The following is a 25,576-nucleotide window of genomic DNA, read 5'->3' on the forward strand; positions in this document are numbered from 1 at the left end:
TATTTTATTTCACTGGACCAGTTAATTTTAAAAAATTATTGATTTTTTTAATAATTTGCTCGCTTTACTATGGAGGTGGGTCCAATTATATTTACGGGGTATTCATTTCAACAGTTTCAGGCCTCGAGAGAAAACACAAATGGGCTTGAAGATACTGTTAATTACTATAATCGTGAAGTTATCTCGTGGTACAGACCATTTGAAGTTTAATTTACGGACAAGTGTTAACTTAAAATGTTAAAGTATTTAATCCCAAGGCCATCCGACCGAGTTATGTGAGAGCATCTGAGGCCATCTGACTGAACTATGCGAAGGCAGTCGAGCGAGCTATGCAAGGGCATCCGAGTGAGCGAGTAAGGGTAGGTCGCCCGGAGTGCATGGCGACCTACAAGGTCACCCGGAGGGCATGACGATCTATGTGTTGGGACGTGCATGTGCCATGCAACACGTTCATTCTCTCTGTGAGTTCGCCGGGAAGCTGGCCACGTAGTAGGTCGCCCGGAAGGCATGGCGACCTACGGCCAACACTGTGGATTTCACCCTATTTGAGCAATTAATCTGGGGAGTGTATTATCTCGTGAATTAATTTCTTCCAGAACATTATCTCGAAAGTTTTGTCTAGTTTTCTGGTATTCTAAAAAAATCTGTGTTCTATCTTAAATTTAGGGTTTTAGATTTTAAAATTAAAATAGATATGTTATATAAATTAAATTTTTCATATTATACATTCCAAATAATAACTCATATATATGTCTAATTACACATAGTAAAATATTTTAGTTTTATATTGATTTAGGATATTGGATGAATGTAAATTGCTAAGATGAAAATTTTAAAATTAAAAAAATTTATATAAAAAATTGAACAATATCAACCAAAGTATATATGAGCCTCACATGGGTGGACCCATCCATCAAACATTTTCGTAAACGAGGGGTTAAACGTGATGTAGCCATAAATTTCCCTTTTAACAATATGGATAAACTACATGTTTAATCATCTAACTTTCAACGTGCTTCTATTTTGATTACCCATTATAAAAAAATTGGTTTGATGACTAAATTTTTAATTTCGTTCGTTTAGGTTACACGATTGTTAATTACCTAAATTTCTCAATAAATTTATGCAAAAAAGAATTTTTTTTTCTAAACTTCACTCTCCAACTCCCTTTTATTTATTAGCACAAAGTATTTTCGTTCAAATCCAAATAGAGGAGAGATCAACAAAGAGAAGAAAAATGACATTTATCAGTTCAATGTTGATCAGCCAATGAACATTGTAGACTTTATCAAGATAAGGTCGACAACTTGATTTTATTTTATTTTTTTCAATTTTCAAAGAGCATCAATCTAAGAAGAATAAATAGGAGAGAAAATGTAACGTTTTGATATCATTACATCATAAATGAAGATCGAACGATGACAGGGAAAAATATTATTTATGAGAAAGGAGAAGGTTAAAATTCTAGGTTAATTTCATGAATAAAAAGTTTCCAAACACAATTTTTTGGTATTTTCTTTAAGACTTAACATCCAAAAATAAGTAAACGAACATAATTTGAAAGTTTAATTAATAAATTAAAAAGATACATTATAGTTGAATGATCAAAACATAAACATGTTGAAAGTTGTATGATTAAACATGTAATTTTCCCTAGTAATATAAGTGAAATGAATGAGCAACAACGCGGAAGAAGAACTTGAAGATTCTTTTAAAGTATATTTCTGACTTTCAACTCTCTTCATATTTTCTCAAAACTGATCTTTCTCACTCCAATTTATATTGTACGTTCACTTGAATTGGTCAGCCCCCTTTTTATCCACACTCCAACCCTACGGTGACACTACAAGTTTGGGTTTTCCCACCTCTTTCCACCTCATTTCTTTCCAATATCCTCCTTTCCTGCCCTTCTTTTTTTGTCTTACAAAAACCCTATTTTAAACTCTCCCTTCCATGCATACCTTCATCCCTTCTTGTACTTAACCATCATTTGGACTTTGAATTTGATTTTGGCTACAATGGATCGGGAGCTAAGGACTCTTTTGAATGAGCTAAAAGAGGGGAAAGAGGTGACTAATCAGCTCATGAAGCATCTCCATCCTTCTTCGTCTCACCAAACACGCCAACTCTTACTTGAGAAAATACTTTGTTCTTACGAGAAAGCTCTTTCGATTCTGAATTGGAATGGTTTCGTGATCGGAACTAATCCCTCAGTTACCGCCATCGAATCATGCCGTTCCATCGACCGTAGCAGCCCCGGAAGCGAGGCATCAGGTGAAAAAGATGTGTTCAAAAAGAGGAAAACGTCGTCCGGGGTGACCGAGCAAGTTCGGGTTTGCTCCGGGTCGTCATTAGACAATCCTCTTGACGATGGATATTGCTGGCGAAAATATGGGCAGAAAGCTATTCTTGGATCAAATTTCCCAAGGTGAGAAAAAAAAGTTCTTTTTTACCCTTTTTTCATATAGAAGATCAATTTTTTGTTGTGATTGGGGTTACCATAAAGGACCACAACCACAAAACACTGGTGCTAGTTTTAATTATTCCCCACTTGAGTTTATGATATTGAAACATGACCTTAAAGCATAGATAAAGATACATTACCCAGTTTTTTTTTTATCTGGTTGGAGCTTTGTTTAGTACAAGAATAATCCTAGTTTTCTTACATTCAATTTTGCACGTTCTATCTCAGGGGATATTATCGATGCACTCATCGTCATTCACAAGGTTGCTTAGCCATTAAGCAAGTTCAAAGAACAGACAGCGACCCTACGAATTTCGAAGTTAAATATAGAGGGAGGCATACTTGTAACCAAGCCTCTCAGTTCGCCGGTACGTTTATGCCGGTGCCGGTGGAGTCTAGAGAGAAAGGGAATCACTCCCGGAAAAGGCAGCACCAGCTTGATGAGAAAGCAGAGGGCTTGGACAATAGGAAGGATGTTTTCCCTTCATTTTCGTTCCCTTTTGAACCGGAAACAGTTAAAAATGACTCGTTCATCGGAGCCATAATGGAAAACCTTTCTCCGGCATTTATGTCGCCGGAGACATCCGAATCCAACTATTTTTCGGTGTCATCATGCGACATGGGCAGCTTTGAATCTGATCTTACAGATATAATCTCCGGCCCGACTTCGGTTACCAATTCACCGATCGAAGATCTGGATATCTCATCACTTGATAAGTTGGAATTTGATCAAAGCTTTCCATTTGATAACCCTGAATTCTTCTCTTAATCCTGTTTTCAAATTTCCACCCCATTAGAGGAGCAATTTGTATCCTTCCATCCATGTAAATAATTCCAGTAATGATATTTCACAATGATTAGATATAAATCTTTTGAAGTGTTTATTTGATATTTTTAAATTTATTTGTATTTAGTGATTGAAGTCAAATTTTACTCGTATATATATCGTTATCATTGTTTGCTTAGTTCATGGTAGCAACCAGCAAGCATGTCTTTTACATTTAAAATTACAATATTTTATTCAACATTTTAAAACAACATAAGGATTCAATAGTTTCTAACTATAACGGTTTTTGTTAAAAAAAAAAATAAATCAACTGTTTTTTTTGGCCTGAATTTATGTCCATTTTTCACTGTTTCATATGTTCATTTTAATGTTTTATTCTCTCATCTTTCCTATAAATACAAGAGTTTGCTTCATTGTTTTATACGGTCAAACATACCGACAATAATATGTTTTTTTCTATCTGCTTTATTTATTTATTTATTTATATGTGAAAACAACATTCTTTTCTCATTTGAAAAGAATAAAACCATTATTTCATTTTCTTAATTTTGGTCTTTAAAAGTAAGAAAATAATGTTATCAGTGGACTGGGTCGTCGTATGTTTTACGATTGTACCAATCGTAAAAAAAACACTTCTAAAATAATAATTTTTACCACATCACAATAATATTTTCTTCTTTCATCTATTGACTTTTAATGTAAATTATCACATTAGACATCAAATTATTATTATTTTTTTACTTTATTTACTTAATTTTTTTGTCACAATTAATTTTTTTTGGTCAAAAACATCATCAATGTTATATTTTATTTTATTGATCAAGATGAAATTGTTTCTAATGCAGTAAGTTTTACCATAGCACAGTAATAAGTTCTTATTATTTTTTCAATTTATTTTAGGGTAAAATATCCTACTGATCATCAAGCTATTACAACTTTATTACTTTGGTCACTGAACTTTTCTTTTGGTAAAAGACAAAAGAGTCACTGATATTATGTTTTCTTTATTTGATTATCGACTGCTAATAATAATTTTAGTCTCCAAAATTTATACATTCTATCAATTTGATCCTAAATTCGAAAAAATTAATATTTTTTAATGTTTAAAAATCCTATCAATTTGGTCCTCATTTTAATTCAAAATACTTTATATTTTTCTTAATTTTCACCTATAAGATGATGGTTAGTGTCACCATCTTATTGTAGTATTAAATTTACTTAATTACTTTGAACTAAGAAGAGGACCAAATTGATATGATTTTTTAATATCGAGAATTTATTTGAATGATTTCGAATTAAGACCAAATTGGTAAAACATATAAATTTTAAAAACTAAAACTATTATTATATCATGTCATGTCGTCATCTCTATTAAATTTTAATGAAAACTTTGTCACTAACTAAAATTGGAAAGGAATAATATAATATCAAATACATTTTTTCCAAAAATAAATTCGATGACAAAAATTAAAAAATATTTTAGTAACTAATAAATTATTGACAACACACATACACCCATCAGATTCAACTGCTCAGATTCATGGCCTCTAGGGAAACAACATTTCTCTTTAATCATTGATATTATTTGATGAGTTCAACCAACTTATAAAATTTTAAAGACAAAAATATATTATTAATAGAATATGAAAATTAACAATCCAATCTCCCTCGTCCATCCTACCCATTAGAGGAGTATGTCAACTAAATCTTGTCTTTTCAAACAATAGTAACAAAATTTTAAACATTTATTCTGCAAAACTTTGACACTGGGTAGCGGAAACATACATTTCATAGTTCATACTGGAGAGGGTGGAGTTTTGAGTTCCCCAAACTTGTGACCCAAGTTGATACTTTCTTCAAGTATTGTTTTGACATCATATTTGTACTCAAATCCAGCTTCCTTCAGCTTAGTCGAACCCCAAACTATTTCTCTCTCCAATTTCTCCACAAACCTGAATCCAAGCATGCGAGATTTGTAAATTTAGCCTGCTTTATAAATTTCACGTAAAAACAATTCAGTCATAATCATGACTTACTCAAAAAGTATCCCTATATCATGGAAAATCATTAGATAAAGGTTAGCGATCTCTGCAGAGCTCAAATACGCGCTAGCGCAAAGGAATCTGCCATTCATCGATGGTTTCTCCATGCAGAAAATGTGAGCGTCGCAGACATCCTCGATGTGCAAAATCGGAACTTTTCCCAACAATTCCTCCAAAAACCTCAGGGTGTTGTACCAATATTCGTTCTTTGTGGTTTGAGAAATCAGCACCTTCACGCTTCCAGGGATGCACGACAGAAGCGTCGCTCCACCCACGAGTCCGAGAACGAGGCTCGCGATTTCGATCTCATTACCGTACCTCAGCAGTTCTTTTTCGGAAGCTACTTTCGAGCTTGCATATGCCTGCAGCAATATAAATCCCAGATTCATTTGCATCCTGTTTATCGCCATGAATGTTGAAGGATTTTAGTTACCTTTAACAAGTCGGTGCCGAAGACTAGAGGAGTAGCACCGGGGGAAGTCCAAGAGGATTCATCTAACTGATCTTTGTAGCCTTTCCCGTCTTATTTTAAAGCCGATGAGGCAACGACGGAAGCAGCGTAAATGAGTCGCTTCACTGTCCCTGATGCAATGCAAGACACCACAATACTCTTCACCCCTGCAACTGCAGCCTCGGTTGTGTCTTTGAACTGTGTATTCCATGTTATTTTTTAATTAGATCCAACCAAAGTAATGCATTCAATATAGAGAACATAGAAATTAGTAAGTACGACAACGTTTAATCACGTGGGAAGCACTTGTTAAGATCTGAAATATACATATAATAATAGTAATGATACCTGAGAATTTTGGGGTTGGTGTTGCAATGGGGTAGCCATATGAATTACAAACTGGCAACCTTCAATTTCTGGTTTGAACTCACACGGATCATATATATCAGCTTCAAACAACCTTAGCCTGGTTTCTGCATGTGGGAGGCTTTTAAGATGCCCTACCTTGTCAGAATCTCCTACAACATTTAAATACAACTTAAAACAGATTAATCCGGATTATTCAGTTTTTAGATCAGATTTTTACAATGCTAACAGATAGATTCGATTTGACAGGAAAGAGATAGAAGAGAAAGGGGAAAGAGTAACCAAATTCCTTGTTGTTGCATGAACAATGTATCCGATTTCCAGGAGTCTTTTGACAAGCGAAGAACCTAGGTCGCCTGCTGCACCTGTTACGCACACCTTGATTTCCATCGAATGAACAATGCTTCGGCAAGTCTCAGCCTTCTTCTGAATAGGGGAATGCCCAACACCCAGCAGGAGGCAGCCGCTGTCATTGTCAAAGGCCAACTTCACGCTCCCTTTATCCTCCTATGGAGATAAACCAAAAACCATTTCATTCTAATCTTCATCATCTTATTCTATTTTTTTTTCGGTTAAAGGGAAACATTGGTAAACTACACCATCACCGTCTAGTCATGGACGGATTCTATTTTAATTATTGATCTTTTAATACTTAACATTTAGTTTTTGTTTTATTTTAATACTAACCGTTAAAAACTTAACGGACGGGTTCATCGGTCGTAATGTCTACAGTCGCCGGTTGTTGCATCTGTCGGTCTATGAAGTCCAAACTTTCTAGCTCATACTTTTTCGACCCCCTAAACACGATTTCGACCTTTGTTTCATCGGTAAAGCCTCAATCTCCTCCAAATCGACGATGAACTCTTCGATTTCTTAATCTTTCAATCTTCATGGCCCATGTTCAGATTGGTCGTTCGTCCACCAGAGCTATGTCACGTTAGCCCGTCCGTTAATTTTTTAACGGAATGATATGAAACAAAAATTAAATGTTAGGTATGATTTTGAAAAAAAAATTATGTACTAAAATAGATCTAAACTAATAGTTTAAATACTAAACACCGTAGTTTACCCTAATTTTAAACTCTCTTAACATATATCTCTCATAACAACTCTTCAACTATTGCAACATCTCACGTTGTTTGACATGGTCATATTGTGAGGACCATTTGAAGAAAAAAAGAAGGTAAACTTATCTCTTTCCATGTGCACATAACCTCTTATTATAGTCATAAAATTATAAGATGGTAGTTCTTGATGGTTAGCATAACTGATTGTACAAAATATTATGTAGTAAGGTATTTTAAGTACTCAAAAGACGACAATATTTTTTTTATTTAAAATATGATATTCTCTTTTATTGTATTACGGTATCATGTTTTTATGGCTTGGAAATGTACGTATATTAGTCGTCCATCTACTTTAAATTAAAGACCTGAGTTTACATTGAGCGATTATTATAATTTCTTTGCGTCATGGTAGTGGTGGTAGCTTTCTTCGACCACTTCCCTATCATTTATTTTTCGGTTGTTTGTTGTATGTTTTTTTATTAATTTTCAGTTGTATTTTAATTTATTTTTAATAATAGTTTTTCTTTATTTTTTTCCGTAAAAGATATCATAACTACCGATGTTTTTAAACTTCTGGTGCATGCACTTTCCATTGATCTTCTTCATGGTGTTCTACATGTTTTTTGGTTGCTTGCTTGTTTTCTCAATGTTTGATTTCTTCCTTAGCTAATATATGATATTCCGTTGGTTGTTGAATATCTATGTCGGATGGGATTGCAGTTAAGAGGGATTGGTTTTTCATTAGTCCATTGTGGCTATTCTTTAGATATTTCTCCTTTATGTTTGGTACTCGATCCGTTTTTGTATGCCGTTGTCTCAACTGTTTATATTCTTGCTCATTAGACTATCACTTGTCGCTCATCATCATATTTTATTTTTGATAATCATGAATGTGTTTATTTAGTATGTATATGACAAGACGTTGTGGATGATATTTTCTTTGACTAATGAATATATCATCATCTTGTTTTCAAAAAAAAAAAAAAAACTAAGTTTAAAGTCAACAATCTCTAGAGCAATTGGTTAAAAGTTTTCAGTTGATATATTTCCACTCCCTTAGGTCATTGGTTCAATATCCTGTATAAGTAAAATTTCACTGTCCCCTTCCTCAAGTAGAAATTATTCCAAAAAAAATATAAGTTTATATCAATAAATTTTAGAGCAAGTGATTAAAAGTTCTTAGTTGACGCATTTCCTTTTTTCTAAGTTGTAGATTCAATACTCATTAAGAACGGAATATCTTTTCCTCTTTCTATAGGAATTGTTAAAAAAAATCTGAGTTTATATAATTGTAACATTTGGCAAATATAAAAATGGAGAATGACAAGTGTATGAATCATTGTTCTGTTGAAGTTTTTGTTGCTAATATTCGTTAGGAATCATTGGGGAATCGGATATCTAACATTTTAGTGATTTTAAAACCGTATTTTTATGCCCAAAATTAAGAAAAAAATTATTGAGTTATCTTTTAAATCACTGAAATGATGCCTTTGGTTTTATAGTGTTCATTTTCATTCATTAAATCTAAAAAATAAAGTTTCGATCATTTACATTGTTTAATTATATTTTTTTAGCATTATTACTATCGGTTTATAATATTTTAGTTAAAATATCTTTAGTTTGATAACATGATACTTTAGTAAAATATGTTATTTTTTAAAATTTAACCTCTAAATTTTAGATAAAAATTAATTTTGATCCCTTAAATTTAAATAAAATATTAATTTAATCCATAGATTTAATCAAAATCTCTCACTTTCGGCGGTTGATCACTTTCAGCTGCCATCGCTCGTCGTCGCCAAGGACCATTAGATCCCAATATTTCTAATTCATTCCTTTTTATCCTCCTAAACACAAATATATTTCATAAAAAACCACAAACTCCGTAAAATTTTTGGATATCATGATTTTATGAATCAAGGATATCTTCTACCGATTCGTTTAATAATTTAAATAGAATTAAATTCGGTAAACCAAATAAAATCATATAGACCATAAAATATTTCATATTGTTTTATTTTCAGGATTTTAAACCTAAAAATTTTGTACGAAAATTTACTTAATATCGTTCATGTGATATATATTTATGCCCTTAAAATATCGATAACTCCAAAACATTATAAGAAAATGGAATAATAAACTAAGACTAAGTTAATTCAAAACCTAACCAACAGAAAAGGAGCCCACTCAAGTTTAGATCCATTAAGTAAAATCTATTTAAGTTGGTTTTATCAAAATTAAAATTCGACCCACTCACAATACTTTTTATTTATTTTATAAAAGTATAAACAGTCAATATATATTTTATTTATTTTAATAAAAACAAATTTACATGTAAAATAATTTTTAAAATTAATTAAACAGGTAATTTTCCACCCTCAATTGTGTTAGACTTCTAGTACCTAACAAATGAGAAGAAGAAGAAGAAGAAAAATTAGTCTAAAATATAAAATGGCGATGAATTAGTTAAAGAAAATGATGAGATTTTGAGTTTTGTTTTGGCCCTCCAATCATTTCCCTTTTGACGCATCTATCAATGATGATTGCAGCAACTTTTATTTCCCAGTTTTTTTTTAGCTTTATGAGTAATTGAGTACAACTCGGAAAGGTATGAGTAGTGTTTATTTTAACTTATTTACTCTACTATGTATATATATATGGGATAATCAAACCTATACAAGTGTAAATGAAGAAAGCATTTGGTGAATATTTCGTATAACGTTAGTTTGTTAAATTAAATAAACGATTATGAAAAAAAATTTATGTTCTCTTAATAGAAGAACGAACATGAACAAATGTGTGTTTGGATCATTTATGTTCGTAAACAAATTCGTTTATTATCTCGTTCGTTTATATTCATGAACAAGCTCGTTTAGAAGCTTATGTATTTTTATATTTTAAATATTAATGAAGGTAATACTAAATTGAATATATGATGAAATTTTATACACACCTTCAACACCTTTACAAGAGGCTTTGGTATTACTTTCTCCGAAAACAAGATAAATCATGATTAAATTGTACTAACTAAATGAGTTTTAATACTTTGTAAAATTTCCGGTTGCCAACCCTAATATGTAAATTTATGGGTTTTTATTCTTAACTCATTATCTATTATATTACTTTGTATGTTGAATTCTGAATTTTACTTTGTGATATAATTCTGATTTGTTTTATTTGGTGATATAGAGTTTTTTTTTTTTTTAACTTTTGAGGATTTTGAAGAAATTTTATATTGGTATTTTATGACATTGTGGAGGATCCAATTTTAAAATTATTCATAAAAAAGTTGAATGAGTTTTGATATGCCGTTGGGTTTGAGCTTTGAGTTTGCTGGAAATATATATTAAGGATTCTGTTTAATTTTTAATTTTCTTGTTTGTTTGGTAATATTTTTGAATGAATATGTTCGATAACACTAGATGAATATGTTCGCGAACGTAAAATAAATATTAAATAAACATGTTCATGAACGTTGAGTGAATATATTCACGAACACTAAATGAACATGTTCACGAACATTAAATAAACGAAAAAAACACAATCAAAAATAAATAGACGAACATGAAATTTAAAAATTAAACGAACACGAACTGAATATAAATATGAATACTTTTAAAAATAAAGAAACTAATACAAACATGTTCTTATTCATTCAAGTTCAATTCATTTATACCCCTAACCAGACCCAATAATGAATACACTTGTAACCTGACCTCACTTTTCCCTTTTCAATATAAATAGAGTAAATTTTGGAATGGAAGGGGAAAAAATGTGTGGATGACTATACAATGGACATTGGAAAGAAAATCCTGAGATTATAGATTAATGGTTGGAGTTAGTAGAATAGGAAAGGCAGGGTAGGTGATCTGCCACTATACAATAGTAACTCATGTATTGCAATTTCAAACGAAGACAAAACAATATCCAATCCAAGGATGCAAATGCCCCCAAGAATTTGTTACTGTTATATTCTTTTAACAAATAAATTATTTACTTAATAATGATTTTTTTATTTGAAAAAACATTTTATACCTAATGTATCAAAGTGGTCTCAGTAATAAAAAGGAATATTGTTCTTTTTAGAGGTATTGAGTTCGAGCAATCGTATCTGTAAGGTATGTACGTTGTCATGAACATATTACATTATAATCACTTTGTCTTGGTCAAAAAAGAAATCAATTGATACATCAACTTATACCACAATTATATATATTTATTAGTTTGATGTTCAATAATCTACATTTAATTCCAAATTTCAATCTAATTAAATTCACAATAGTATGTACCAAAAGTTCATTTGAATACATTATTTTTAATAAAAATAAATAAATTAGATCAATATCCATTCGACAAAAGAAATTGATGTGGTTTGAGACGGATTAATTTGTTGTGGGAAACAGAGGACATAATTGGATTGGATGAAATGGAAAAATATCTACTTTGATCACGTTGTAATAAAAAGAGGCACTGTTGATCCATAGGTATGCTAAATAAAGGGAATGTTTATTGCAGTCGGAAAATATGAAAATTCCTTGAATCAACTCTATAATTGATCTGTATTATGTGATACATGCCTTCTCTTTCGTGCTTGTTTCGCAATAACTTGTTCGTTTCTTACTTTGTTTTGGTTATGTAGAAATTGCCGTACATATTAGCGGACTGGATTCATTTGCATGTCAATACCACTCACCTACTCATTTAAAACATATTATAATTTTCGATATTATTTTCAAAAATTAATCTTTAATTCGAGTCTAAATAAGAGAAAAATTATTTTTTGTAACTGTAATATTAAACTTACCATCTACCTACTCTCTATGAATGCTATTGCTAAGAGAGGCCATCACTAAAATGTGCTGTGAGTTTTTCTTTGGTCGTTGGGTCCACTTCAATTCAATACCACACAGTGGACATTGGCCACACCAGTCCTACCTACTACATAAAATATACAGGAGAAAGTTAAAGAAGAACATTAGAGCACAAAAACTCCCAAGAAATTCTGGCATTTAAACATATATTGCCTGCACCATTTACAAAGAGAATGGGAAAATAATCCATATAGAACATACAAAAGCTAAGATTGCACTAACTTAAAGGCTGAAATTAAAAAAAGGGAAAAAGAAAGGATAAGATTGGGTTTAGAGGGGAGTTTGATTCCTCCACTTTGTAGCGACCTCAGAGAGTGCGTTTGTGGAAGACCCATTTTGGGAGAGTGCCTTTAGGGCAGCTTCCTTCAGGTCCTTCATTCTATTTCTAACGCCTTTCCCTTCTTCGCCTTCCATTAGACCCTTGACGGTCTTCGCGATCTCGTCTCGGGAAATTAAGCTGTTTTCGTCGGATTTAGGTCTCAACGCCACTCGGATGTCTTCGGTTAGCATCACGGCGTTCATTTTTTGTTCGGCGTAGAGTGGCCATGCGATTAAAGGCACGCCGTAAACAACGCTTTCCAGAATTGAATTCCATCCGCAATGGGTCAAGAACCCACCAGTCGAGCCGTGGCTCAGCACTTGACTCTGTGGTGCCCACGATGGCACCAGTAGACCCCTGCCTTTAGTCCTCTCCAGGAACCCCTTTGGTAGAAAATCGAAAGGGTCATTCTGGCTTTCCACGCTGAAAAATGTGGCATTAGCGACTATATCATTCGGGCTTCTTACAACCCACAAAAATCGTTGCTCGCTCATTTCCAACCCCATGGCCAACTCGTTTAGCTGGACCGATGACAAGGTTCCACCGCTTCCGAACGAGACGTACAAAACCGACCCATGTGGCTGATCATCTAGCCACTTTAAACAATCACACCCGTCAGCTTTATTACTTGGATCAACGTTAACAAGTGGACCAACCGGGTAAACCGGAGGCTTACCGGGCTCTTTCTCTTGCAAAGCCTTTAAAGCTCCTCCTTCCAAGTCCACGAAACTGTTCACCATAATTCCTTCGGCCAATCTATACCTCTTTGCATGATGAAGAACCCATTTGTAAGCATCATTTTTCCTATCTTGAACCGGGTCCAACAATTCTTTGCCTTTAATGGGTATACACCCCGGAATTCTTACTTCTGGTAGGTCCCTGTACTCGCACGAAACCATCGGGTCAAGCTTCGGCAGGTGAAGAAACAAAGACAGAGCCATGGCTGTAGACGGGAAAAAGATGTACGGCAAGAGGTTGAATTCTCTGGCAACATCAAATGCGTCGGTCCCGAAAAGATCAACCACCAAGCCGACGATTTTCGTCTTTACAACCAGTAACTTCAAAGTATCCCGAAGGAAAGACAGAGACCGAGCCACCGTCAAAGAAATCACCGTTTCGATTTTCGCGTCTTCAGGCAGGTCACACAAGTTAACAGGAGGAAGAAAAACATAATCTATAGAGCTCGGAAGGGAATCCAGAGCTGATCTTTGAGCTTTAGTTGGAGAAACGCCGGTGGGGATAACAAAGGTGACAGTGAAGTTGTGTTGTTGAACAAATCGCTTAGCGAACTCAACGAGTGGAATCAGGTGACCCATCCCAGGACTGGGCAGAATGGCTATGTGGGGTGTTTCCATTTTCTCCATGGCAGTGAAAACAAAAACCAATTATACTATTTTTCTTTCTTGTGGGTGTGTGTGTTTGGTATGAAGGAAAATGGAGAGAAAGATGTGGTTTATATAGAGGGTCGAGTCAGATTGTTGAGTTATTTGTTTGTTTTTTATGGTAGAATTTAATTTGTATAACAATACACGGTAGATTAATAAAGAATATGTACTTATAATCATTTTTACGTGATTCTTCAAAGAATGTGGGTGGAATTGCTGATGGTGAAAGGGATTTCTAGAGGAAATGGATTTACAGCTATTTTTTTACAATTTGGATATTATTGGACTGTGGACCTGCTGATGTCATTTCCAACGTATGTCTTATGATATATATAATTAAACCCTTTTTCTCTGTTTTTCGTTTTTTCTTTCTGGTTCCCTTCTCCAGCTCTTATGGTGAAAAAGTGAAGCTTTTTACTCCAATCATTATTGCTCGGTTTCAGCATTTGAGTCTAAAATGGTATTATAATTTTCAAATTTTACCAAAAATGTTATAACTTTTAAAAGTATTTTTATTATATTCATAATAATATTATTATTAATTAAATTCAAAAATATGAAAGAAAACAGCTACTTTTATGTTTAAATTTTGTATAAAATTAGAATTTGAACATGAATGACAAAAAAAAATTATCGATTTGTCAATTATTTCAAAGTCTTCGGACCCAACATTAAAAGTATGGGGCCATAAATTTTTTTTTATAAGTCGTGTATCGTATATTATCAAAGAAAGTAACCTAGCTGCTACAAACAACCAGTCAGCCACAATAGCCTACAAAACCAACATAAATCAAACCACAAAACTGATTCAACAGAATCACAGTTAAACCAATACAACTAGACAAATTGGTCTTAAAAAATGCCCCAATCAGCACACAAAATCACATTAACCCTATCACTTCTATCGATAGAACCCCACCCAAGCCAACTTTGGGATACGAACAAGAAGAGAACTACCTTTCAAGTTTTTCATTGCCCACAAAAGCTTATCATCCCAACTCAATCCTTTGAAATGCAGTCGGCAAGTACACAAAACTCCCCTCTAAACCTCCCTTGAGAAGGAGCACTCAGTGAATAAGTGGCACCTATACTCTATAGCAACATCAGAAAGACCACACAAGTCATCAGTGGCTATTCCAAACCGAGTCAATCTATCATTTGTAGACATCCTGTCCAAGATGGCCATCCAAGCTATAATAGAATACTTAGGCGCATGGGAAGGGAACCAAAGAAGCTTATGCCACTTCATTTTTCCTTCACCACTCTAGTATTTTCCCAGATCCACCTACAATCAACCTTTAGCCCAATTCAAACCAGAATTGAACAAGGCAGCAACATCACCTATCAATTTTAACAATTTCCTTAAAACTCAACTCAAATGAGCCTTGTACTCCACATGCCAAAAATTAGCACCCTTCAACACATATTCTTTCAATCAAGCCACCAACCTATATGTTTATTATTTTCAGTATCATTTTTATTTTAGTCATTTAACAATTTATTTTTTTAAATCATATACATTGTTTAGTTTTAATTTCAGTTTCATTTTAGCCATCAACCGTTAAAAGATTAACAAAATTGTTGGCATGACATCTTTTGTTTTTTAATGATGATGTGGCATTATCATAATTATGATACACATCAGCATTACTGTTATTTTTTAATAATAAGTGATCAAAATGAAGTCAAATCTAAACGTTAAGTATGATTTAAAAAAATAAATAGTTAAATGATCAAACAAAATAAAAGTGATAGTTGGTGTACTAAACTTGTAGTTCACCCTAAAAGCTATGGTGAATTTAGATGGTAGGATATCTTGCTATTAATGCACAAGCGCAAAGATTGAAGATATTAATTAAGGATTCGCAAAATACAAGTGCAAAACTCTTTATATTGTATAAGATTAATCCAACAATTTAAAATTATAAATACTCTTTCATATGGACTAAAGTAAGAGTATATGTTAAAAAAATAAATTTTAAAATTTTAAAAGATAAAAACACATTATCAAACGAATATTTAAAATATATAAAAATTTTCATATTTTCAAATGAACGATTGTCTCACCTATTTCCATCGGTTTATATTTAGCTCTTCCAACATTTTTTTTATTACAATAACTAAATTTTTTGCCAATAACAATTTTCTAATGGACTGTTGAGATAGTTATTGTTTCATGATTTAAATTAAATAATGTTAAATCCATGCAGTACCATACAAACCTACATGACGGCACGGTGATGAAAAGATGATGCAAAAAAATATATTATCTGCCCCACCAGTTAATTATTGCCAATAAACATGGGACAAATCCGCAATGTTGCTAATTTCAACGAACCCTAATTAAATTAGTACAAGATTAACTAATAAATTAAGTTAGCTGAAAAGTCTAATTATTTGGGAGACCAAAGAGAAAGAAACCAGAGTACGTATCGATTATCTGATATTCATTTCATTTATTATCGTCGTTGACCCTTAAAGAATTAAACAATTTTGGACGCTTGGATGTCGAAATTGTTCTGATTTGAGGACTGACGCACGTGTGATCAGGACACTCTATCATCTTTGATTTTTCTCATTTTTTTAATGTCAATCGTGGAGATGGAAATCAATATTGAACCAATAAATAATGGTCGGTAGTCAATATCCAGCATTTATTTTTCCATTTATATATGCATATAAAGATGAAATATATTCTACGAAAAATAAAATAAAGACGAAATGTATAATCCTCTTAATTCAATGAATATATTTTAAATTATATGATTATTAATATTTTTTTTTTTGGTCACCCAAATATTAAAAATTATAAAGTATTAATAATTGAAACACTATTTAAAATTTAGCTGCATGAAAATACTTGAATCTACATTGAAGCTGTTTTGGTAGTGTTGCAGCGGCATGTAACATGTTCTTATCAGCTCCCAGCAACAGTTGAGCATATCAGAAAAAAAAAAAGGAATCATGGAATCTATAATGCTTATACTTTTTTTCCTTCGTTGTTCTAATTATGAATTTCCCTATTTCTCTATTGACTTTTGGTTTATAAATATTAAAATGGTGCCATGTAATGTATGACCAAAGCCTTACGCATCCTGATGACATATAAATGGCGGACAGAGATTGAGTGCATCCCTATTATTTTTTTAAAAATAATTAAATTAAATATGTTAAAAAAAATTACATACCTATTATTTTTTTAAAATAATATTAAAATTTTAGATTTTATTCTTAAATTTCTGAATATATTAATATTAAAGTTAAATTTGATTAAATGATATCCACCACAGGTTATTCCAGTAATAATATGTTCGAGATTGGATAGGTAACTCACAGGATTTATAGTGTCCATTGGGGCACACACACCCCATTAACCAGACTGGATTATGCAGCTACTATCTTTATTATATCATTATCAAGCATTTTTCTTTTCAAGAGTGATAGTGGCGCACAAGGTATATCAAACGTGCACGATAACATTGCCACCAATACTTCTTTATAATAGACGGAAATAAAATTTTATGTTAGGAACGGATTTTTAAAATTTTAAGAGAAGTAAAAAATATAAAATTATAACTATAATATATGATAATTTAAAATTTTTAAGGGACGATTGAATTACACGAAGATAGTGTACTTTTACCAAAAACGGAGACTTGAAAAGTTGAGATTTCAGAGGTTAAAATTGTTGAATCACAAATATAGATATTCGGTGAGAAAGAAAGAAAGAGGGTGGTAGATCAGTTGCCTTGGTACCTTGTTATTCGCTTATATTTTTGTTCAATCAAGCTGCGTAAGTCCACACAATATTCAAATCATTGAAATGAAAATAAGGATCCGAAAAGAACTTTGACTCCGTTTGTATGCTCTTCTATTCCTTCCATTTGAGCACGAACTGGGACAGTGCACTCGTTGACAACCCACTTTCACTCAAAGCCTTGGCAGCTTCGTCCTTGAGCTTGTTTTCTAACGAATATCACCCGTATAGGAATGTAAATAAGTCGAAATTGAATGTATAAAGTTATGTTTGTATTCAATTGTTTATTTTTGAAGGTATTCATGTTCATTTATTTATTATTTGCGAACATGTTTGTTTAATGCTAGTGAACATGTTTATTTATATGTTTAGAAATGGTAAAATTGCGCCACTGGTCCTAAAGCTCTTTAGGCCTCACAATTTGAACTTCAAAGTACACACTATGTTCAGTTTAGTCCACATCTTCACCAATATTTTAAATGTAAAAAAATAAAAGAAAGCGAGAATCGAATAAACAAGTCCATAAACGAGATTATCAACAATCGGTTTGTTCGTGAACATAAACGAAACAAACACACATTTATTCATATTCATTCGTTTATTAAATGAACATATAAATTTCGTTAATACTCATTTATATTACTTAATAAACGAATGTTATATGAATTATTCACAAACAGTTCATCAAACGCTATACTCATTTACATCCCTTACCTTTATCTTCCTTCATCAAATGATTTATGAGCTTTGCATACAATTTAAACTTAACATTATCGCATGATATCATGTGTGAAAATTTAAACTTTATAAAAATAAAAATGGAAAATAAAAACGAATAATAAATTTATAATTTTAAAACGTTTTACTCAAGTTTGCTTGATTTTATTTGAAACGACAGTTGAAGGGCAAATGAATTGTGGCCCAGAGTTTGGCCAAGTTAACCCAATAAGTCCCAAAAGGCGAAAGCTCAAGAAATCCTTAGATTGGACCAAGCAAGGACTGCCCGTCTGCCCCCGACTGGCTTGCTCTCTTTCTTTAAATACACCCGAGTCAAGTAATCGTATTCAAATATTGGGATTTGGGATCTGAGGAAACACGGAGACTGTAACTTAAAATCGGAGCGGAAACATGATACACCGGAAATGGAGTTTGCTAACTGGCCCAGTATTCATCATCGGCGGCGTCGTGGGAGTCACCGTTCTCGCCCACCTCCTCTTTGTTGACGTAATTTCATTTGCCCTTATATTTTTCCAGTTTTAAACCTAGTTGCACATGTAAAATCGTTGATTAGTAATACTACTTCTCGCTTTTAGGAATTTCATTTGGGTTTGCCAAACATAAAGTCTAAACTTTGATCTATCAGAATAATTGCTGATTATGATGCTAGAAAACATATAAAATTAGGAGGATCAACTTGCCAAACATCGTAATTTGATGAACATGAAGATTTAGATGATTTTTTTTTTAGTTTTCTTTGTATAGGTTATAGATAATCTAGATTCACTATTCCAAGTCGATTCGTCATATTGAAGTATACGTTTCTTTTGCGTGTTTGAACTTTGGTTTACAGTGACTTTAATGAAAAATTAAACTTGAGAGAATGAAAACATGGAATCTCCATTGGAGATTGAAAAGGGTGAGTTTAAATGAGCACATGATGTTTTTCCATGCTAATTATGTTAAAATTGTCCAAATTCATGTTCCTTAACAATTGAATATTCACAGGATCCGTATCTTAATCCAAAGAAGAAGAATGATTCACCACCACCAAGCAAGTAGAAAGAAGTCGATGGCATTTAGGACTTGTTTTTCTTCAGCAAAAGGTGGCTGTTGGGAACATGAGTTGTTTGTTCAATAATATCAAATCTGATTGTTGTGGTTGCTTCTCTTTTTTCTTTCTTAAAACCACTTGCATTGATTCTCAATATTAATGGTATGTAGAATAAGTTTCATAACTATACTTCATTTACGAAGATAAATAATATTTCAGTGCTTTGCCAAAACCAGCCCTCTCCCCTTCTTTTGGGCCTTTAATGTTGTACGATTTTCGCTTAGTCAGTTTTGTTTACAGAGTAACAATTATGCGAAAAGTAAAGGAGGTTTAAATGGTAAGTTTGATTTATAATGAATCATCCACCAGATAACAACAAATTCATTATGCAGCTGCTCTTGGAACTTTCAAGCCAAAACCGCGCTTTGCTTTCTCCACTGTTCAAAATACAAAGAATCTATTATGAACGGAGATACGTGTACACGGTTATAATGGGCACACAATGAAGCAAGAGGAGAGCTTTCAAACAGTCTACAGAACTGCACAATGTCTATATGCTTTCCTAACACTTAATATTCATGACAAGTAGACTACATCAATGACAAAATCATGTTCCAATCATGTACCATTCTTAATGAAAAGGAATGTTGGAATGATGTACTCACGTCGGGGCAAGTTTGCCAAGGCTCTCTAGCTCTTCACCGGTCTCCTCGTCCAGAACCCTGCCTGATATCTCAATGATGTAAGATCTGTCCCTGTTGGTCGGATTCCCTCGACTAATGAGCAAATCAAAATCTTTCTGACGGATTTCTCTCCCGTTTCATAAATATGGTGGTTCCACCGGCACAATTTTCTGGCATTGGATAATTAAGTTCTTCGATAAAACGCTGCAGTAGAAATTCTGTTTTGGCAAAAACCAAACAACAAAATGATTAACTAATAGTATCTTGGGTAAAAAAATTATTCAATCTTACAGGAATTATGCCAAGATAATGCCCGCCGAGAACACCCCAGAATCCTGCTCGGAAATCATACCTGATTTAGTCATGTGTAACACAATAATGTCAAATGTTTAAATTAAATACACAAGAAACTACAGAAAGAATATCGACGAATGCTTACCTATGCTTTCCAAGAAGAATTGTTCCAGCCATCTTTTCAGCTTTTTTGACCACACCATCAGGGATACGATGCCGTTAACCGAAACATTACTTTTCCAACGTTCCTCGGTTTGATTAAATCTTGAGAGATCCTTAAAACTCTTCTAGATAATTTTTGCAAAAAACGATTCACCTTCTTTTGCCATTTTTGGTTGATCAACTTCTCTAATTGCATCCCCTGAATCTTGAGAAATCCCAGTATTAGAGTACTTATTGAATGACACCTCCATCTCAGTAGGTAATGCCTCCTTTAAAGAATTTTGTCGTGTGGTAACCTTGTTTGACATAACTTTCTCCCATTCAGAGCGGCTATTATGATTTCCTTTCCCGAATCGGTTGGGTACATGATTGGTAGAAGAGTAATCAAAGTGCTCTTGAAGAGGTAAGCCTGCAGGCGGAGACAATGTGGACTTGGTTGGCTGCTGAACAGGACTTACTCCCTCTCGTGAAGGAATCAAAACATCTGGATTGTTTTCATCCTCAGAGGTACTTGGAGATGAAGAATGTAAGCTTTTGCCTTTCCTGAGGTTTGACTGCAATCGAAGCCTGGCCGCTTGATACTGCCACAGGTTCTCTGTCCATTGGCTGAAAATCATCATAACCTGAATGATCATAGTCATCAGAGGAGAGGAGAAGTTAGTAGCAATTCGGTTGACACGGCCTTCATTAGAATTATCATCAACATCTACAAAAAATTCCTTTTGTTTCTGCCTGATTACAAAGAAAAATCTTCTTGTTGATGACAGTGAAGTTTATCACAGTTGAACAGGCTTCCACACCGCAATTTATGTTCATTGTTCATCATGAGATGCACTTTCGTGGGCACTTGTAGCAATTCAAAGCAATTATAACACATTATAAACGGAGCACCGCCAGCTATAGGATGAACATGGCGCCCATCACCGGCTAACACTACCCTCTGGGGATGACAACGAAAAAAACCATCAATTTCTCAGTTAATATCACTCGGCCATCTACCATGGGCTTGTGTACCATGCATCCATCAATGGGGGCATTGCAGTCCTAGAACTATGGGAACGTGAACTAAAAGACCCAGGGTTGTCAATATGGTACAATGGGTTACCAGGAACATCATGTAACCTTTTCTTGCCAAATGAACCAGGAGGAATAGGTGCTGGAACTCGCTGATGTTTCTCATAACAATGAAAGCAAGAACAGGAAGTCTGGTGCAACACTGGGCTTCGTGGAGATGGCATAATTGGGTCATGACTACTTTCATTGTACTGCCCAGAAAAGTATGGATAATGTGGACGTTGGTAGTCTCCCAGGGAACTGGTGCGGAGCTCTTCCAAGCATTTTAGATCCAAAAGGATCTCCAAATGCAGGAATATGATTCGGATTGTGCATTGGAGGATACATCTCGTGCCGAGTCATATCCTGCTAAACGGAACAAGCATATGGTTCCGGAAAATAGCTAAAATAAGAGGGCCCTGCTTCTGCAGGACGTTTATCAGGTCCAAAGAAAGGCATTGAGGGCTTCCGTGATCCTGAAGAACCATTGGGAAACCAGCTATCAGCACCACACTCTGGAGGAACAACCCTCCCATCAAGCGGAATTTTCTCTTTTGGTTTATCAATTACATCACAAGACCGGTTAAGTTGCTCCTTTAGCTCATCTAGCTTCCTCAAAAGCTCAGCTGGATCTTGTTCGAGGTGAATTCTACCAGAACCACCCAGGTCAGTTCGATTCTGCAACAATTCACTATAACCATAATAAGAATCCAAATTAAGGTTTGATGGACCTTCATCTGGAAGTTTTGAGGTAGAAGATCGCACACCTTCAACAACAGGTATCGGAACTCTCTGAAACTGCTCCATCTCTTCTTGCTTCCCAGTTTGCCAACCAGACATCTGACCTAGTCTATGTGATCTACCAGTATATCCAATATTGGAATCCACCTGCTGTTGTCTTACAATAGAATTCACTATTTCATCCTTGTTCCAGCTAACAACATTGGCATTTTCAACAGACCATTTATCACCAGCAACCTTAGATTCATTAAAGTCTACTATTCCCTTCTCCGAGGAAGTTTGGGATTTGTCAGAAACTCTACCAAGCTTGTCTTCTTCCGACGTCGTCTGAGACTATTAAAACTTTGATAAAACAACAATAAACCGAAGTCAAAACCCTCGAGTGGTTTCACTATTTTGATTTCAACAAAAACTAATCCAGAGAGTTCTGTGATGACCATAGCAGGTTCTGATATTCGAAAATAATGAGGCTCTGGCATGGCCTCCATTATGGAATCTGCTACCCTCCCACTTTACTCGTTACTGTTTCTTTTCTTCTTTTTTATCCTATATAGTAATTTAATTTTGGATAAATTTCACTCGTGATCCCTTTTATTTTATGCTTATCTTATTTTAGTCACTAATTTGAAAAATATCATTTTGATTATTTACGTTATCAGATCATTACATTTTGGTCATTAAATCGTTAACTCTTATTAGCTTAATAATGTTATACTTTAGTAAAAATGGTAAAAATTTATATAAATTAAATTATTATCATTATAATATAAACATATTATGATATAGATTTAGATTTTTGACATCCTTATTTATAAATAAAGATAATGCTAAATTATTATTTTAATTTATTTTAAAAAGAAGTTGAAGTGTTCTAGATTAGGGTCGTGAAGTTCAAGACATTTTTGATAAAATAAACATTAGATTCTCATTTGGAGGTAGAAAAATGAGAGAATTGGAAATTTTGGGGTCTAATGGTTATCGACAATGACGGTCAGTGGTAACCAGTTACGACAATTGACAGTGATCGATAACGGTGATGAGCGGCGATCGACAACGAGAACTTTGATTGAATTCAGAGGTTAAATTGATATTTTATCTTAAGGTTAAAGGTTAAATTATAAACATATACAATCACTTCATATTAATTAAGAAAATGAAATTAAATAATAAGAACGAGACAAATAATTGATGGTGAATACTTTTAGAGTAAAATGTGACAAATAATAATATAAATACAACTTTTATGTGAAAGAAAAACTAGAAACAGGTATGGTTTAGGATTCAATTTACGAGTGAATTGCATGGCCCATGACCAGAAGCATTTAGGCAACGACAGGCCCCATTTGCACACAACACGGCTGGCTCACAATCTGCCTTTAAAATCTTTCTCTGACCCGATTATCTTCTTTTCATTTTTAGTACTATTTTATGAGTGAATTGTTTAGGATATAAATATAATCGGGTCACAATTTACGAGTGAATTGTTTAGGATATAAGTATATTTGATTTTATTATTCGAATCTCATTTTATTTTTTAATTTAAATCAAATATATTTATTTGAATTTCTGTTCAAATTTAAATACACTTATTTACAATATTATGATATTGATTGATTTTTTAATGACTCTCTCTGTAAACAAATACAATATATATATTTATATTTTGTTTCACATGCACGTAAGTAAAATTTATAATATTATTTAATAAATTAAATAATATCTAAAAATATATATTATATTTAATATTTTTTTAAAAATAGATTTTGAGAAAAAAGTATTGATATATATAAATGATTCAAAGAATTGATTGAAGGAAAGAATTTGCAAAGAGTTGTAGTCGGATGATCAAACTGAATAAAATAAAGTTGGGAAATTAAATTGAAAAATATAAAGTTTATTGTAAAAAGATATTGAAATTATAAGTATTTTACCGTGGTTGGAGGAGCGTGAGGTTCAAATTTGATCAAAATTGAACTTAAATTATAGGAGGAATTGAAAAAATAAGAAAATCGGGAATTATATAAATAAGAAATTGTACTTAGCTAAAGATCAAAACAATTCGAACTTTATAAATTCAAATTCGGCTCAAAATAAAATTTCAAACAAAAAAAGTTATACTAACTCAAATAACTCAAAATTAAAATCGAATTTTACCACCCCTATATGAAATAGATTGACTTTGTAAACTTCTTGTGTGCCAAAATAAGCTCCACTGATGTCCCCCAACTTTATGAAGTTATCGGAAGCAGATTTATATTAGAAATACTTAATCAACAGTGGCCTTTTTGGTTCTACTGCTTTAAAGTGGTTGACTTAAAACACCCATATTGAAATGTAACTGGGTTCCTTTCACATTGAAGATACAGTGTCTCAACTCTCTACCTAGACAGAACACAACGATGATTTAAGGGACATCTGTGCCTTAAACTTGTTAGAATCTCCAACACCAGAAGAAAAAAATCATTGCCTTCTCCACAAAGAACTGTTCCTGCGTGTTATTAACATAGAAAATGGGAGCAAACTTATCGTTGGTATATCAAATCTGAAAATATTATTGGTCTAAAGCTTCATGTTTGAACAAGAAATAAGAAAAACAGGCATGGACAAGAAAGAAACATAGTCTCCAATTATTATTTTGTATATCTACTTGTTGCACAAGCAACTGATTCCAGACCTTAACTTTATAGCCTCATCCCTCCTTTTTCCAAACCACCTTCTCTTCAAAAACTTAATGCGTTGAAGTTGTTCGAAGCTTCTCATCAGAGAAGACTCCTTGGCTATGGATTTGCTAGTGGGATCTGCAATTGTAGTTGTGGTGACATCGGACGGGCTAGAAATGCAGGGGGTCGGCGTCTTCGGATCGTATCGAATAGGCAGTGTCATTAGATGGCGGTCGATTATATGACTGAGTGATGCCAATTCGTATGAGTCATATAAAGAGCTGCCACAATCCCATATAGCAAATGCTGCTGCGTCTTCATTTTTTCCCGTGGTCTTAATGCTGTTCATTTGAGTTTTTGAAAAAGAAATAAATGTGGGTTGTCAGATTGTTTTGCAATGCATATTTGTAATCAGATATTATGTAGAATATTTTGTATCCAAAACTTTAAGTTGGCCTGTCCAAATTTAATGTCAATCTTTTTACGCTGTGAAAATTCCAAATGCTTGTTTCTTGCGCTATGGATTCGAGACACCAACCACGTTAAGGTGCAACAGCTCAATCCACCAACCCCTTTGTATGTTAGCTGCTTCAATATTAGATATTTCATATACATTGTTTCCACAATTATAATTTTGCAAATTTTAACTTATTTTGGTTTCCTTAGATTCTTTTTATAAAATATCTTTAAAGGTTGTCTTAAG

At 33.3% G+C, this 25,576-nt stretch overlaps 2 protein-coding genes, 2 long non-coding RNA genes and 1 pseudogene across 4 annotated transcripts; 2 read left to right on the top strand and 3 right to left on the bottom strand.

The window, feature by feature from the left end:
- Positions 1–1,888: 1,888 nt before the first annotated feature.
- LOC120136288 (probable WRKY transcription factor 46) lies at positions 1,889–3,293 on the top strand. The gene is made up of 2 exons (XM_039152363.1): positions 1,889–2,428; positions 2,693–3,293. Exons 1-2 carry the CDS (start codon positions 2,019–2,021, stop codon positions 3,231–3,233), a joined length of 951 nt encoding a protein of 316 aa, XP_039008294.1. The 5' UTR covers positions 1,889–2,018; the 3' UTR covers positions 3,234–3,293.
- A 1,704-nt stretch (positions 3,294–4,997) lies between these two features.
- Positions 4,998–8,963, bottom strand: LOC120136311 (annotated as a pseudogene).
- Positions 8,964–12,157: 3,194 nt separating this feature from the next.
- LOC120136322 (hydroquinone glucosyltransferase-like) lies at positions 12,158–19,408 on the bottom strand. The gene is made up of 2 exons (XM_039152384.1): positions 19,393–19,408; positions 12,158–13,757 (listed from the first exon to the last, which is right to left on the bottom strand). Exon 2 carries the CDS (start codon positions 13,729–13,731, stop codon positions 12,319–12,321), a length of 1,413 nt encoding a protein of 470 aa, XP_039008315.1. The 5' UTR covers positions 13,732–13,757; positions 19,393–19,408; the 3' UTR covers positions 12,158–12,318.
- Positions 18,505–19,512, top strand: LOC120136323. The gene is made up of 2 exons (XR_005517331.1): positions 18,505–18,733; positions 19,235–19,512. It is a non-coding gene; the product is annotated as an uncharacterized LOC120136323 (long non-coding RNA).
- A 577-nt stretch (positions 19,513–20,089) lies between these two features.
- LOC120136291 lies at positions 20,090–20,729 on the bottom strand. The gene is made up of 3 exons (XR_005517328.1): positions 20,403–20,729; positions 20,255–20,315; positions 20,090–20,167 (listed from the first exon to the last, which is right to left on the bottom strand). It is a non-coding gene; the product is annotated as an uncharacterized LOC120136291 (long non-coding RNA).
- Between the last annotated feature and the right edge of the window lie 4,847 nt (positions 20,730–25,576).

Source organism: Hibiscus syriacus, unplaced genomic scaffold (assembly GCF_006381635.1).
Source record: "Hibiscus syriacus cultivar Baekdansim isolate YM2019G1 unplaced genomic scaffold, ASM638163v2 tig00110622_pilon, whole genome shotgun sequence".
NCBI classification, from domain to species: Eukaryota; Viridiplantae; Streptophyta; class Magnoliopsida; order Malvales; family Malvaceae; genus Hibiscus; species Hibiscus syriacus.